General features: G+C 30.7%; 1 protein-coding gene across 1 annotated transcript; it reads right to left on the reverse strand.

Annotated features, from left to right (window-relative positions):
- Positions 1–2,070: 2,070 nt before the first annotated feature.
- On the reverse strand, positions 2,071–14,097 carry Ent3 (equilibrative nucleoside transporter 3). Its single transcript, XM_088231340.1, has 9 exons — positions 13,718–14,097; positions 13,056–13,210; positions 12,291–12,494; positions 10,952–11,178; positions 10,164–10,287; positions 9,758–9,940; positions 5,710–5,897; positions 3,794–4,040; positions 2,071–2,825 (listed from the first exon to the last, which is right to left on the reverse strand). Exons 1-9 carry the CDS (start codon positions 13,882–13,884, stop codon positions 2,455–2,457), a joined length of 1,866 nt encoding a protein of 621 aa, XP_088087466.1. The 5' UTR covers positions 13,885–14,097; the 3' UTR covers positions 2,071–2,454.
- Positions 14,098–14,704: the final 607 nt, after the last annotated feature.

The raw sequence follows: 14,704 nt of genomic DNA on the forward strand, positions 1-14,704 counted from the left end.
AGATGCTAGAATAGCGTTTGATATAGAAATAATATCGTCTATGTAAAAATAATACCACATGTGAACCAAAAAATCAAAATTTTTTTTTTTTGCATTTTTAATTAGACAAGCCACATTGATTTATATATTTTAATTTTAAAATTGATCAAAAGACCGCTTGCATTTGATTAAATTCAGTACCACAAATAAATCCTCTCTACTAAAGAAGCAAAGCAATATTATGGAATATACTATGATTTTGAGAAATCCAATACACTGGATGAGACGTACACAATTTTCGTAAAGGCAAACTGTGAATACGCCATACGTAACTGCCAGTTTAACTGCCACAATTAACTTTGTGTAGATGCATACAATAAAGATTTTCTAATATAAATCAACTGCATTTAATTAATTTTTTTCATGAAATCTCAAGGTCCCTCCTTAACATTTTCACAAATGGTTCATCCGCAGTATTGTTCTTACATAGACGATGTTAAGTAAATAACAGCATTTATCGATACTATTCCTGGCTGATTACCTTTCGTTCCCATCCTTCCTTTGACCCATCCTTATGGTACCTACCTAACATCAAGATAGAAGATATTCAAAATAAGAAGATTCAGATTTAGAACAAAAACAAAACAACATTTTTGACTTGACATAAAATCGGATAAAAAGTGGTTTGAATCGTCGCGCGTTGTGGAAAACATTGTTATAGTTCATTTTGTGATCCAGTACCAGAAATTGAAGAACATTCAGATTATACTAAAGGTAGGTATCCATTCCATATTCCTATCCTTTCTCAAATATTTCCCAATAACAAAACTGAATGAAATTCGATTTTCATTTACAATCCGCCTTTTCGTTAATAGACGATATACTACTTTTAGCCTCTTGTGGGTGTGAATTTTTATAATGAATCTACATCTTATTGAAGTACTTGGGGACCATATTATTACTTTAAGTGAGGATAGTATTTATATTAGATGAAAATACATAAAACTGAAATAAAAAGCAGTTGAAATAACATGAAGATTTTTATTAGACAAGTAATCTTAGTAATAATTGTGATGATGTATGAGATATTTACAATTCGAAAAATATACATTCCTTAATATTTAATATGTGCTCAGCTTCAATGCGATATTTTAATTCAAAATACCAGAAAGCATTCAAATAAACTAATTTTTAAATTTAGGATACATTTGTCTGCGTCCCATTCCTATTAAGTTAAGAAATTAAAGGTTTGTCTCAATATAATAGAAAATATATTTGATAAATAACAAATAATGATAATATTTATTGCTATAAGTTATTGAAATGAGCAAATTTGTGTTTCCAAAAGAAATTATTTGGCAAGAAGTACCTTATGCAATAAGTAATACTATAATAATCGTGATATTGATCCTAAATTCTATTAAATTCTGAATTATTATTCTATATTCATAATAATATTCATTTTCTCCAATCATTATGCAATATTTAATACTATGCGTATTTTATATATTATAAATAAAAATATCACCCTATAATATTTTCAATAAGTTAGTCAGATTTACAAAAGTTTGTAATGAGTTATGCAAATAAATATTATCAGTGACACAAAATTTATTTATTATATATTAATATATACTAATAATTATATACTAATATAACTCATAAAAAATATACAAATGAAAATTCTTATTTGAACACAAAAAATGGCACACAGTAAAACTAATCATCAATAAATTATGTATTTGAACAATAGTTCATACTCAATAAAACTTGTCATTTTATAAAGACTTATTAATAAAACAAAATTAAAAGTAAGTAAATTTCCACATTATTGACTTTTTAAACTAGGTCAACATTTAAAATAAAATTTATTTAACCATAGCGCAAAAACAAATACACATAGTAACATTTATAATATAGAACTTTAGTTTTATCATCACAGCAGTTTGCTAACTGTAATTACTGTATTTTCTCAATTATAAGATGCATGTTTTCCTATTTTTGGCATCTTACAATCGCTGTAAAATTCCGCAGTCATGATGCATCATCACTGCACTGATGAGAAGGGTCAGTTGGTCTGGAACAGCGAAGCAGGTAATCGAGTGACCATAGTCACTGCCTACGCACCTTTGTGTTTTGATAATGAATCTGAATAAATTTTAGACTCTGATGGTAATAGTACCTACATAAATAATCTGCCCAATTTCAAATCCCTTTTACTATGATTTAATTTGGCTCTAAAAATATTGTGTGTTTTATAATCGAGAAAATATGGTATTAAAATACTGTAAAAATCAGCTATGAATATCATATTATGTTTGTAATTCATCCTAATATGTACATTTTTTTGTCGTTCATCATTAATCCAAGACCAATAAACATATTAATCAAGAATTAAAAATATATTACATTCATACTTTTAAATGCTATTAGAAAATCAGGAAAAGACAACTGTTAATATTTAAAATATTTCATTTACAACTGCCAAGAGATAGTTGAAGTGTGAGTCGTAGTATTGAGAGACAAGCTAGTGGTGTACACATCACTCGAAGTGCTGGTTAGAGTTGAGGGGCTAGTAACAATGGCAATCAAAGCTGTAGTAATATTATTTAAAAAGTTTGTAGTTGTTGTAGCATTGACAACCATGGCCGTAGCCATTGTAGTTATTTCTGCGAGCGTAGCATTGGTGGGTCTCGTAGTTAGTTTGGTGATATGTCCGATAGTTGCGTAGAAAGCGCCGCAAGAAGCTGGAGCTAGAGGCTGCGGACCGAGCATGGCGTCCAGCAAGTACGCCACGAGAGATCCAGCCGTTAATCCAACATTGTAGGACAGTGTCATAATGTTACCTGCCGATAAATAAATGTCAATAATTTATAATTAAAATAAAAACACATTTTCGCTAACCACTTATTATTTATTTAATTGAGAATTCTCAATTATCATCATCATCATTCCCTTTCCGCATCTAATGGTGCATAGGGCGCTGTATTAGTACACCAATTACAGCGTATCTTAATCATTTTTGTTACATAAAGGTAAGATGATCAGTCTTACGCTTCAGGTACCAGTCCGGGGACTAAATATTCTAGTGTAAAAACACCCTTTTAAATAAATATTTCATATCAACCATGTCGGGAATCGAACCCGAGACCTCCTGGATGGTAGGCAAAAGTACTGACCATATCACCATAAGGTCGACCTCAATTATACCTCGAAAAAGAAGCATGTGTAACTCCGAAACCAGTAAAACTAGGTGTTTTAAAATATATATATATGATGTATAACAACAAAGTGAGTGCTTTAAATGAAATAAATATTCTTTATGTTAATCATTTATTTCAAATGTGGAGATCAATATCAAAATTCGCATTTAAGACGGCTTTACTTTGTGGAATATTATAATTCTTATTTTTAACAACTTTGCATGACTCACTCGGAATTTAAATAATCTGTCAATCAATTTCATGGCATCCTTTGTTGTCAGGTCAATGATTCATATGAATTAAAAGAAGCTCTATTGTCAGGGGACCACTGGTTGAACCTGATAATGTGAAAACGCTCGCCCCCTGTCTAATAGCCCGAAACTTTAAAAATTTGGCCATGGAGGCAATTCTCATATGAGAACACTCGTCCTTCACTCAGTAGCCAGGCTGGAAAGCGAGAACCCGTCACAATAGATCTATACAGGTTGTAGTGACATTAGGAGCTTATATAGCACTGACTTCATTTTTAAAAATAAGAATTATCATGTCATTTATGTACTTAAGCGTTTAAATAAAAATAAATAAACTTTTGATTTGAACAGTTGACTTACCCGCCATTTCTCTAGCATCATTTCTCACCCTCTGTTGTGCGGCCAGCATAGGTGCCGCACCCAAAGTGCCTCCAGTGATGCCCAGCAACAGGGACAGGATGAGGGGGGCCAGGTCTCCGGCAGCAGCGATATGGGGGGCCCCGCGGGGAGCGCAGCACAGGAGGATAAGCGGGACAAAGAGGAGGCGAAGAGAGCAGCAGGCAGCCATCTTGCTACGTGCCATTTCTGACACTCGTGATGCAAACATCTAGAATACAACTCCTTTTGAAGAACTGTGCTCAAAACTCTATACTTATACATACTTCTAGCTCAAAAAGATTCATTACTATAAAGTGTACTAAATTATTTCTTATCTAATATGTATTCAAAAGCAATAAGCTAACTTTAATGCGTTGGTATCATTACCAACCTTTCTTTCCATACATAAACACACACAAATAGTTTTTAATATATTCGTGGCCATCTGTTATTGATTTTTATAATGTATAAATACATATAAATGATCTTTGCAATTTATCTATAATTAGCTTTGCTGACGATACTGTGCTACTATCTCAAGAAAGCTTATGAGATATTGTATTTGGAAATGCTGAAAATAACTTAAATTTAGTAAAAAAATGGTTAAGACTCCAAGTATCCAACACTAAATCACTTGAAAACAAAATAAATAACATTAAAAATTAATAATAAAACTATATACAGGTTGTTCTTTAAACCCTGTCACATCCTAAACCACAATGATCAGTATAGGCCAGAAGACATATTAGCATATTTTAAAAAATATTTAGAACAAAGAAAATTAAAAAAAAAAACTGATTGTTGCTTACTTCTGCAGGGGAGAAGTGAGGGGAGCGTGGCACAGTATCAGACTCCCCTCTCCCTCTCCTTGTTTCTCTCCTGCAGAAGTAAGCAACCATTTGCTTTTATTGATTTTTTAAAATTTTATTCATTCTAAAAAATTATTTTAATGTGCCAATATGTCTTCTTGCTCATACTGATCATCGTGGTTTTGGATGTGACCCTGTATAACTATTCACAGCTGTAATTACAATAACCAAATTCCAAATATTAAATGTATTTGTAAATAGTTGGACAGAGTAGATTCAATTAAATATTTAGGCATTTATATAGATGGGAATTTAAGATAAACTAATAAAGTCAAACATATTAAAAATAAATTTAAAAAGCAAATTTAATTTTTTAAAACTATAATAAATATAATGAGCCTAAAAGAACTTGTAATAATATAATGAGCCTAAAAGAACTTGTAATAATATATTTCGCAATAACTCAATAAGTTTTGGAATATGGAATAATTGGGGGATATGCAAATGACACACTGATCAAACAAATAATAATTGCACAAAAACTTTAATAAAAATTATCTTAAGAGTCCTTATCAGAACTAGCTCCCTCGGTTTATTCGAAAATCTTAATCTAAAATCTATAAAACAACTTTATGTAAAAGCTGTGTTACTATAGGCACATAAACATTATTCTCTACCTTCCATTACAAATACAAGAGTTACTAGATACTCCACCCTGATGCTGCAAAAAAAAATAAATTAATACAACCTTCGGTCAAAGAGGATTGGCCTACTACTCAGTTAAAGTGTACAATCTACTTCCATTATCCATAAGGAAAATTAGTAAGTACTCTCAATATAAAATTGCTATTAAGAAATGGATAGTGGAGGTGGGTTGCGCACGGATCGATGAGTGGATCAAGCCAAATACAAACAATGTAAAAGTATAAATAAATATTTTGTCATTGTTACTGTTTCAATCCACAGTAAAATATATGTTTTTGACCATCTATATTTATGTCTTTAAACCCTTTATTCAATTGATCTACGAGATGAGAATTTTATCATTTGTTGTGAGAATATTAATCTTGTAAAATAATAAATACTTACTTTTCCAATGAGATCTCCAACATTAAATATTGTCATCAGAATAACGGGCATCCATGTTCCAAAACGGCAACTTGTTATTTCCGACAGTATTCCTGGGTAGAGGCATAAAGTCACAAAGTAGGCCAGGGCAATAAATACCATGTAAGGGTAAATCTGTTGTGCCACTTGCCACCGTGCCCTCATACCAGCTAAAATAACATGTTTTTAAATATTGATTTAATTTAAAACAATATATGTATATTTAACCAGCGGACCCGACAGACATTGTCCTGCCCGAACGTTGGCTTGCCTGCCATTAGCTTGGAATTTTTAAAAATAGATAGTAGGTACCTTGATACTTTGTTTATAGTTAAATTCCAAAACATAAAATAATTCATTTTCAAATTTAGAATTCTTTTAGCAAATGTCAAACTCGGCTATTCTCACCAACAGGGGTGCACTTTAATCATAAATGCGATTTTCAAAAATGTATTGAATGTCAGTAAATATTATTTTAGCATTGCCTAAAATCCAGTAAAAAGAAATAAATGAGAAGAAATTATAAGGAATTTAAGGAAAGAATCTGATTGGGATCCATAAAAAGCGAATGTTGTTTGTAAACATTCAAAAACAAACTTTTTTTAAACACAAAAAAATGACATCCTTCCATTTATTTGCATATACATTCTCGTCGAATGAACCCTTGTAGGTCGATGAAAAAAAGATATTTGCTTCCAACTTTTTTTTTACAGATTCGATTGAAAATGTTAATATCTACAAACACGCACAGTGCAAAGATCTACATTTCGCTGAAAACCGCACGTAAATAGGTTAAGCCATTTAGGAGGAGTTTGGTGACATCACACGTACAGAAGAATTATATATATAAAGATAATGAACAGTTCTAATGATAATTGCCCTCATCCATTACATTTATGAGTGTAGTATTGCTTTTGATTAAAAATCCACATTCAGCTGCCGTAGAGCTAAATGTGTTAAGTATATCCCAGAGTCACTGTTTTGTTGTGATGTACTTAGTTTTTTCTCTAAGTTCTTTTACTTGGTTTCTCAAGAAAAAAATGTTTAAAAAGTGTTTTCTGCCTTTAAAATATCAGTTATTTGAATAAGATTTGTATAATCTAAATGTATTAGTTTTGGTTGACTACAACTTACTAGATTAAATAGTAATAATAATAATACATCATTTAACCATGAAAACTTAAGTAATGGTGAATGACAATGATAATATTGTCGTGATTGTAGAACAACAACACATGTGATTTTCTTCAACTTTAGAAGAGAGCGGTTTAATTTTTTTTTGACACTTTATGTCATAATTCAATAAGTACAAAAGTATATCCTTTGATACTCAGGTTAGTTATATTTGATTGTTTTTAAACTTGGAATATAGAAAAGCCCTAATTAAATATTTTCAAAATCAAATATAAAAAAAAGTTAACACATTGTTCACACATCCGTTGTTGTTTTACTATAACGACGATACATTCATTTCATATTTATTTTTATTATAAAATTTCATATTTGAACCACGACAGATCAGGAGGCCCAATTACAGTGGTGAATTACATCACAGAAAAGGTGTGACAAAAACCACATTTAATGTTTATGTTTTCACAGGGATCCGAACCTGGAACCTTCCATGTGTGATTTGAGTTGAACCCTTATCTCAGTAAAAAGATTTTATTTTTTTTACACATTTGAGGCTGAAAAGGCTTCAGAATCCCAAATAAAAATCTTTTTTTCATTTCAATCAAAGTTTATTATGAATAATTCATGATAATGCAGTTGAGACGAAAAGCAGTTTAACCTCTCCCTTACTGTCCTAAATACACCCACGCGTTACGGTGCTGTGTAGTCACTACACATTAAAAAAAAGATATTTAAAAAGGGAAAAATGGAATATTTATAGGGAATGGCTTTAATTAACCATAATTTAATTCAAAAATGATAACATTTCAAATCTAACTGCTGAAAATATGAAAAAACCATTGGGTATTGCTAACGACTCGGGCGAAACGTGCACCTGCGCCAACTTCCCGAGAGGTACTAAGTACCTAGGTAGCTAGTACTGGACTATGTGACTGGACATGTAGTGGACGTGTAACGCCAGGTGTTATTGGTATACTGTGAGTATACTTTTGATGATATTTGTAATTTATCCCCGATTTCCGATAAAATACTTTTTTTGTGCCTAATAAGTTATTATTTAATAACAAATTATTTCAGTCGATACGTAAATGTATAATGGAGGAATACTGAAAATCTAAACCCAATATTTATTATATTTATAAAGATATTAATGTTATTAAACACCATGTGTACTAGCTACACATCACTGGGGAGGGAGGGTTAACTGAATGCTGTTATGCTTGTGTTTTAGTTCATGAGAAAAAATCTAATCATATTTTTTTTTTTATTTTTTTTTTTTTTATTTTTTTTTTTTTATTTTATTTTATTTTGGAAAGCCAACAGATTACAATGTTTATTAATTACAGTGTAGGTTAAATTATATATTAAAATCCAATTACAGGCCTTCTCGTAAGCTAAAAGATAAATATTACCAATAAGAAGTTAAGAATAGATATTAAATTTAGATATGTATGTACATTTTACAGTGCGGATAACATAATAATAAGTATACATACATATGCAGCGAGTATAACATTTGCGATAATTATTGAGCCTTATAAGAAGAACAACTTAATTGAAGAAAATAATAATTATAAAAATAAAAATAAAAAAACTAAAAAACTAAAATAAAATTAAGTGTTTATAATAATTAACCAAATATCAAACTCACATACACATGTACATGTACATATCCATACACAATGTAACTGCACAGGTAGGTATTTCGGTTAAATAAGATATTATATAAGAGAATATTAAAAACATATTTTGAAAAATAAAAAATAAAAAAAAAATTAGTGAAACATAAATTGATTTTCAATTACTTTTCTAAAATTGTTGTATGTTATATTATTAATATCAATATGGTTAAATTTATTGTTATACAGATTGCAAGTTCTACATATATAAGAATTTTGGCAAGCATTAGTTTTATATTTAAAAATATGAAATTGGTTTTTGTTTCTGGTCTGCGCTACAGGGATCCTAAAACCAATTAGGGATAGGAGCTGTGGACAGTCAACCTGATTATTCATAATTTTGTACAGATATGTATATCATATGTATCCTATAGGATACATTGCCAAGAAAAGGGTTTAACCGCCACACCACAGAGGCCACCTCATGCAATCAAGGACATAAAATCCTTACTTGCAACCGCGACTCCCCGAGCAAGGCTTTGGAGCAGTTTTTTCAGCATGTGGGGGTTGCAAAGCCTCGCTTGGGGGGTCACGGTTGCAAGTAAGGAAAAAGTAGAAAGTAAGGATTTTAGGTCCTATACTACAATAATTTCACAGTAAATAATCAAATTATTTTATAATTAGAGCATATTTATCTTTTTAGTTTTTATAAGTATCCTTTATTAAAGCGAACGTTAGTTCACATACATATACAGGACGTGGGGAATGGGTCCTCAGATTTCGAAGCGTTTCTTGTCAGCTTTGGATATTTTTTTTCTTCATCCCGAGGACGTTAATATTATGTAAATTAAATTCCATTTTAAGCAAAATCTACAAGATTTATAAATCCTGCTGCTGAAAGGCCACTAAAGGCGCGATTCTTGGTTGCACTTAACAACAACAACAAACTATCACACCGTTTCCCTGTAAGGGTAGGCAGAGGATAAAAACCCATATTACTCTGTCTTTGCACACAGATCTCGCTTCCTCTACATTCATACATTTCCTCATGCGCGCACGCTGATTATTCCGACTTTTGACACTTGATTTCTCAAAAAATATAATAATTTATGGTCTCAAAAGGAAGAAAATCAAATAAGTCAATGTTGAAATCACCGAATGCATGAACCCAGTACAATAAAATTAAGGTCCTGGGTTTAAGATTTTTTTCATATTCAAAAAGATTTAAAAATACTAAAATAGAGGATAGTTAATGTCTAAAGAGATATTAAACAACTTACATTTAATCCCCGCCCAAGTTGCTCCTCGTGACCTTCCCGAGTTCTTACTCCTTACAATAACATCTTCAACTTTAAAACTTGGTCCAGATATTGGCAGAGAAGATGAATTTAGAGTGCTTAAGGGATTGCTAGTTGGCTCGTAGACTGGATTTGCAAAACTAAATGCAGAAAACTGTCCACCATCTAAAAGCACAAATGGTTTTCATTGACAATCCTTAAGATTTTCTTAGATGTTGTTTTTCTTCTCGACAGTGTAGTAAAAAATATACATCATTAGCAAAGTTCATTTAAAGGAAAATAGTTATATTTTATTTACAAAGACAGATTGCCGTTACGAATTATAGAATTGAATCATTAAAAATGATATGAAAAATATTTGTACATTTTGTAATAATTTTATACATACCAACAGTGCTAGTAGGCAAACTATCATCAGAGTTAAGGGATATGCCAGCATCGGGAGGTGGGCTAATTTGGAGTTTTAAAACTCCATACTGCCCTTTAGGAGTATCGTTAGTTTCTAAATCCATCTAAAAATAAATATAGTTGTGAGATGATTTCATTTTTAAGATAATCCCATACATTTCAATTTCGTGTCACTCTCCACTGTTATCAACGATCAGTTATATACAAAATGGGGAAAGAAATATACTGCAATAAGGAAGTTCAGTACTGCGGGAAATTGGATTTAAAAAATGTTTTCTTATGTGGGAAAAAAATTGTACAGCGAAGTTTCTCAAATGTATAAAAAAAATAAGAATGATTTTAATAAAAATAAACTACTTTGAACGACGGCACTAATCCTTCCCAATCAACCCAACGACAGAGTGCTGGGATAGATTTCCGGTTTAAGAAAAGCCAAATCAGCAGATCTCACCGAAGAAAACTTGTGACGTCACACGTAAGAATTTCAAAATTACAAAACTTTAAAAAATTATAGCGCTTATAATACGATACACAGGAATGTTTTTTTTAAATTTTATGGCTTAGTTTGACAGTCTATTAACAAATAAAAAAACACAGAACTTCCTCATCATTTCTCAATAATTAGCAAAGCTGTTGAATGGTTTTAAATGAGTTTTATGCACATTTTTATTTAAAGAAATTTAAAAACATGTTTTTCAGATGTTTGATATTGTTGCCTGCACTAAATGCTTCGTAAACCTAATAAATAATCTTTTTTTATTCACTTACCAATCCTGTATCATCTGTTGGTTCTAAAACAATTTTTCTCTTAGACTCTTGGCAGAGCGTCATATAAAATTCAACAAAAGCAGTTTTCCGAACAGCTATGTACAAAGCCCAGCAAAATGATATTGTTATTATTGTCATGCCGAAAAACAGTTCAGTGTTTTTCTTTTCATCCTTCAGAATTAATTTTGTCAAGATTCTACTTCCAGATACCCAAACTCCAGCTGCGCCTGTGATATAATAACACTAAAATATAATAGAGGTATTTTCCAAAAATTTTAATATAATTTTAATTTTGTGTACTAGGAAACCGTCATCATCATTTCCGTGCTGTATAGGGGACTAAATTGGTACTCCAATTGGGGCCTATCTTGATCATTTTTGTTACATACAAGGTAATGTGATCAGTCTTAAACTTCAGGTGCCAATCCAGGAATTGTGTTAAATCAATATTCAGTAAACCATCATCAATAAATCATCATTAACATGAAAGATCTTCAAACGAAAAAAAAAAGAGCTGAAAAAATATCTTCTAGATACTTTATAGTGCCTGTTTATAAATAAATTTGTAAAATATAAATAAAATAAATGTAATATAAACCTGTCATAAAAAAAATGTGTTCCACTGAAAAGTCTTTATACTTAGCGGGTAACAAATTGTTATATGTATTCTTTAATTATTAAATAAATGCTGCTCTGCAGCACTGAAACTGAAACTGAATTAAAATCAATATTTTACGTCCACCCTGCTAGGAATGGAACCAAGGACATTAAGCATGTAGACGAACGCACCAACCACTAAACTACAAGGCGGACTTATCTCCGATCAATTTTCTTCTTCAGGATTTTTACCTGAGAGTAGCCATCAAGTCGAAAGCACTTGTCCAGGGTTCTGGTACTATTTCACACTCAGAAGATTATTTTTTATCCACCCGAGTGGAGTGTCCGAACACAAAAAAAATGTAATAGGAAAGGCCAACAATTTTTTGTGCATTCTTTTTTACATAAAAAGCATTTTTTATTATTTCAATTGGATTGTAAGAAATTTATTAATGCAAAAAATACACAGTTACTTTATTTTATTTTACTTATAATCTTAGCAAGGAGATAAAAAAAAATCAAATTATTTTTATTGTTTTATGTAAATAAATATAAAATACAATACCATGATATTCAATCGGAAATAGCAATAAAATTAAGATCCACTATGATGTAGGTTAAAAATTGAAAAAGGTAAGATGATATGGGTCGTTCTTAGTTGTGTCACTATAAACTGTCTCTGCAATAAACTAATGTATGCATAGTATGTTTAATAAATTATATTAAAATAATTGGAACTCACTTTCTCCAGTCATTACAGCCTGTGTGTATCGTTTAGGAAGCATGCTGGTAAATCCATAATAACTAGATTGTTGAACCGTGCAGCCAAGAGCTATTGCTCCAACAGCTATCAGATTTATTTTATAAGAAATGCTAGTGGGAAAAGATTCCATGTCAATCTCACAGAATGCCACAAATAACAAGGTAACTAGTGAGACAGTGTAACCTAAAAGTTTAAAATATTATAAGTAATAATTTACAATCCAGAAAATATAATTTAAGAGTTATATTTTTATATACTACAGTGATACAAGAAAAAAAATTGTTAAAATTTATTTGTTTACTTAGACTTATTTTTAAAATATGTTTTTTTTATTATTTATGTATTACTTAATAAAAGAAAAACTTTATAAGGACTTAGCTGAGTATTAGACTTAAAGAGAATAAAGGCAATTTTACATACTTTTTAAATATTATTTTTTTTATAAAAATAAATATTTGCGTTCTTATGGTTTACCTAAATATTTCATTTTGAGGGCCATTTTCAGCGAGTAGTTATATAACTCACTAATAGAAAATGAGAATCAAGTTGGGGTAGAGTGGGATTCGAACTACTGACCTTTGAGCCGTGAGTCTACGTTTCTAGCCACAGGACCACAAACCGGTTAAATATTAGAATTCAAGTACCTACATACTAACTAATAAATAATATTCTTCCAGCCACGGGACCACAACCCGATTCAAGTATTTACTTACTTAGTATTGAGAAAAAAAGTGAATGTCTTACCAAATGTTATTCTTTTGTTAAGTGACAATCTGTCCATAAAAATGTTGTTTAACAAAACGGCAACAAATGCAGAAAAAATATAAACCATTGACATGTCAAACATTATTGGAGTGTTGGAGTATCGATCTTGGAAAAAATCAACGGCCAAAATAAAGCTGAAAAATAAATAAGCTGAAGTGGTCAATAATAATAACGATTTCAGAAGAGCGTTTGGAATAAAAAAAACTCGAGATTTTATCAACAAATTATTGTTATGTAATAAAATATGAGTATTACTGTCTTCTATATAAATAAATACAACTAAACCATATTTTCATTGTCATTCTAAATTATCTCAATTCTAATCCAATGTTGGTTAGTTGGTATAAGGTTGTATGGTATGAAAGATTTTATTTAAAAAAACATGCATCTTTAATTATTTTTATAAGAGAATAAAAATGTCCAAAAAACATAAGTTTTCAATCAAATAAATAAATAATAATATGAAACGACAGTACTGTATGATTTTTTCAACATTTAAATAATCAGTATCAGGTGTAGTAAGAACATAATGACCTAAAATTATTGGGGGAAAATTATAATAATTACTGAATGATTAATAAAATATTAACTTAACAAAACACAAGTTGACATTGATTTGTACCTAAACAAAATATAAGTACCTGTTATACGGCAGCAAAAAACCTACACCAGCCAACATCATGGCCATAAAGATTCTGCTCTGTTTATCAACAGGAGCGGATACATGATTAAGCCAATTGGCGGATACAAAATCTCCTCCGCCGCTTCTTCCAATGTGTTTATATCCTCGACCTAAGTTTTCTCCCATTGTAAGGTTTTTCACTAAAATGTGCTCTTAAAATCTTACGCACATAACGTAAATAGAAAACATTGTGTAAAAAAATAGGTTGACTAGGAAGGTAATCAAAGTATTTTCTTTAAAATGTAAAAACTTTCTAAATTCCAATAAAAAACATTATGAAACGTATTTTAATTGAGATGAAGTATCACAACTTACAACCGGCTGATCGCGTATTATTCTTCAAACATAAACAGCAGTTATTGCGCAAAGATGCACCCCTATGCGCATGCTTTGAATTTCCCGCATTGATTTTTTGACATTTCTCATAGACAAGAAATATTTCTTTCTTTCTTATTGTGGAAAAATATTATTATCCAACCATTTAAAGAATGTAATTGTCTATGACTAACAGTGGTGGCGGTCGTTTTTGTTTGTCTTAGATAATAATTATTGTGTTTTTTCCTTAAAAAGTCGAAATAATTCACTAATTTGGTTAAAAAAAGAGTGGTGTACATAAAATTTTTATCTATTATTAAGTGTTTTCAGTAGTTTGTGTTTGTTTTCGTTCCCTGTCCCGAAACCTAATAACCAGGTAACAATTATTTTTTCCATACACGTGTAGCCAAATTTTTTTTTTGGTTTTTACAACTTATTTTGTACTTTTCTTTCTTTTTATTTTTTGTTATAAATGAACGATAAAGAGAAACCTCCGGATCCACCGGATGGATCTCAATCAGATGCGTCGTGCGGTACAATGGACACTGTTCCAGATCCCGCCGAATTTGTTACAATAAGGCCTAAATCAAAAAAACTCAAACTTATAAATTCGGAGAGGAAATCGAGTTCT

The sequence above is a fragment of the Micrasema longulum genome, unplaced genomic scaffold (genome assembly GCF_059751315.1).
Source record: "Micrasema longulum isolate JH-2025_06_02 unplaced genomic scaffold, ASM5975131v1 h1tg000874l, whole genome shotgun sequence".
NCBI lineage: Eukaryota > Metazoa > Arthropoda > Insecta > Trichoptera > Brachycentridae > Micrasema > Micrasema longulum.

Bases quoted from the DNA above. Each gene is read 5' to 3' on its own strand.
- Ent3 (XM_088231340.1), bottom strand. From the start codon at position 13,884: ATGGGAGAAAACTTAGGTCGAGGATATAAACACATTGGAAGAAGCGGC. The intron at 9,941-10,163 runs GTATGTATAAAA...TTGTGCTTTTAG, and splicing joins TTTGCCTACTAGCACTGTTG to ATGGTGGACAGTTTTCTGCA. The intron at 2,826-3,793 runs GTAAGTCAACTG...ATTTATCGGCAG, and splicing joins TGATGCTAGAGAAATGGCGG to GTAACATTATGACACTGTCC.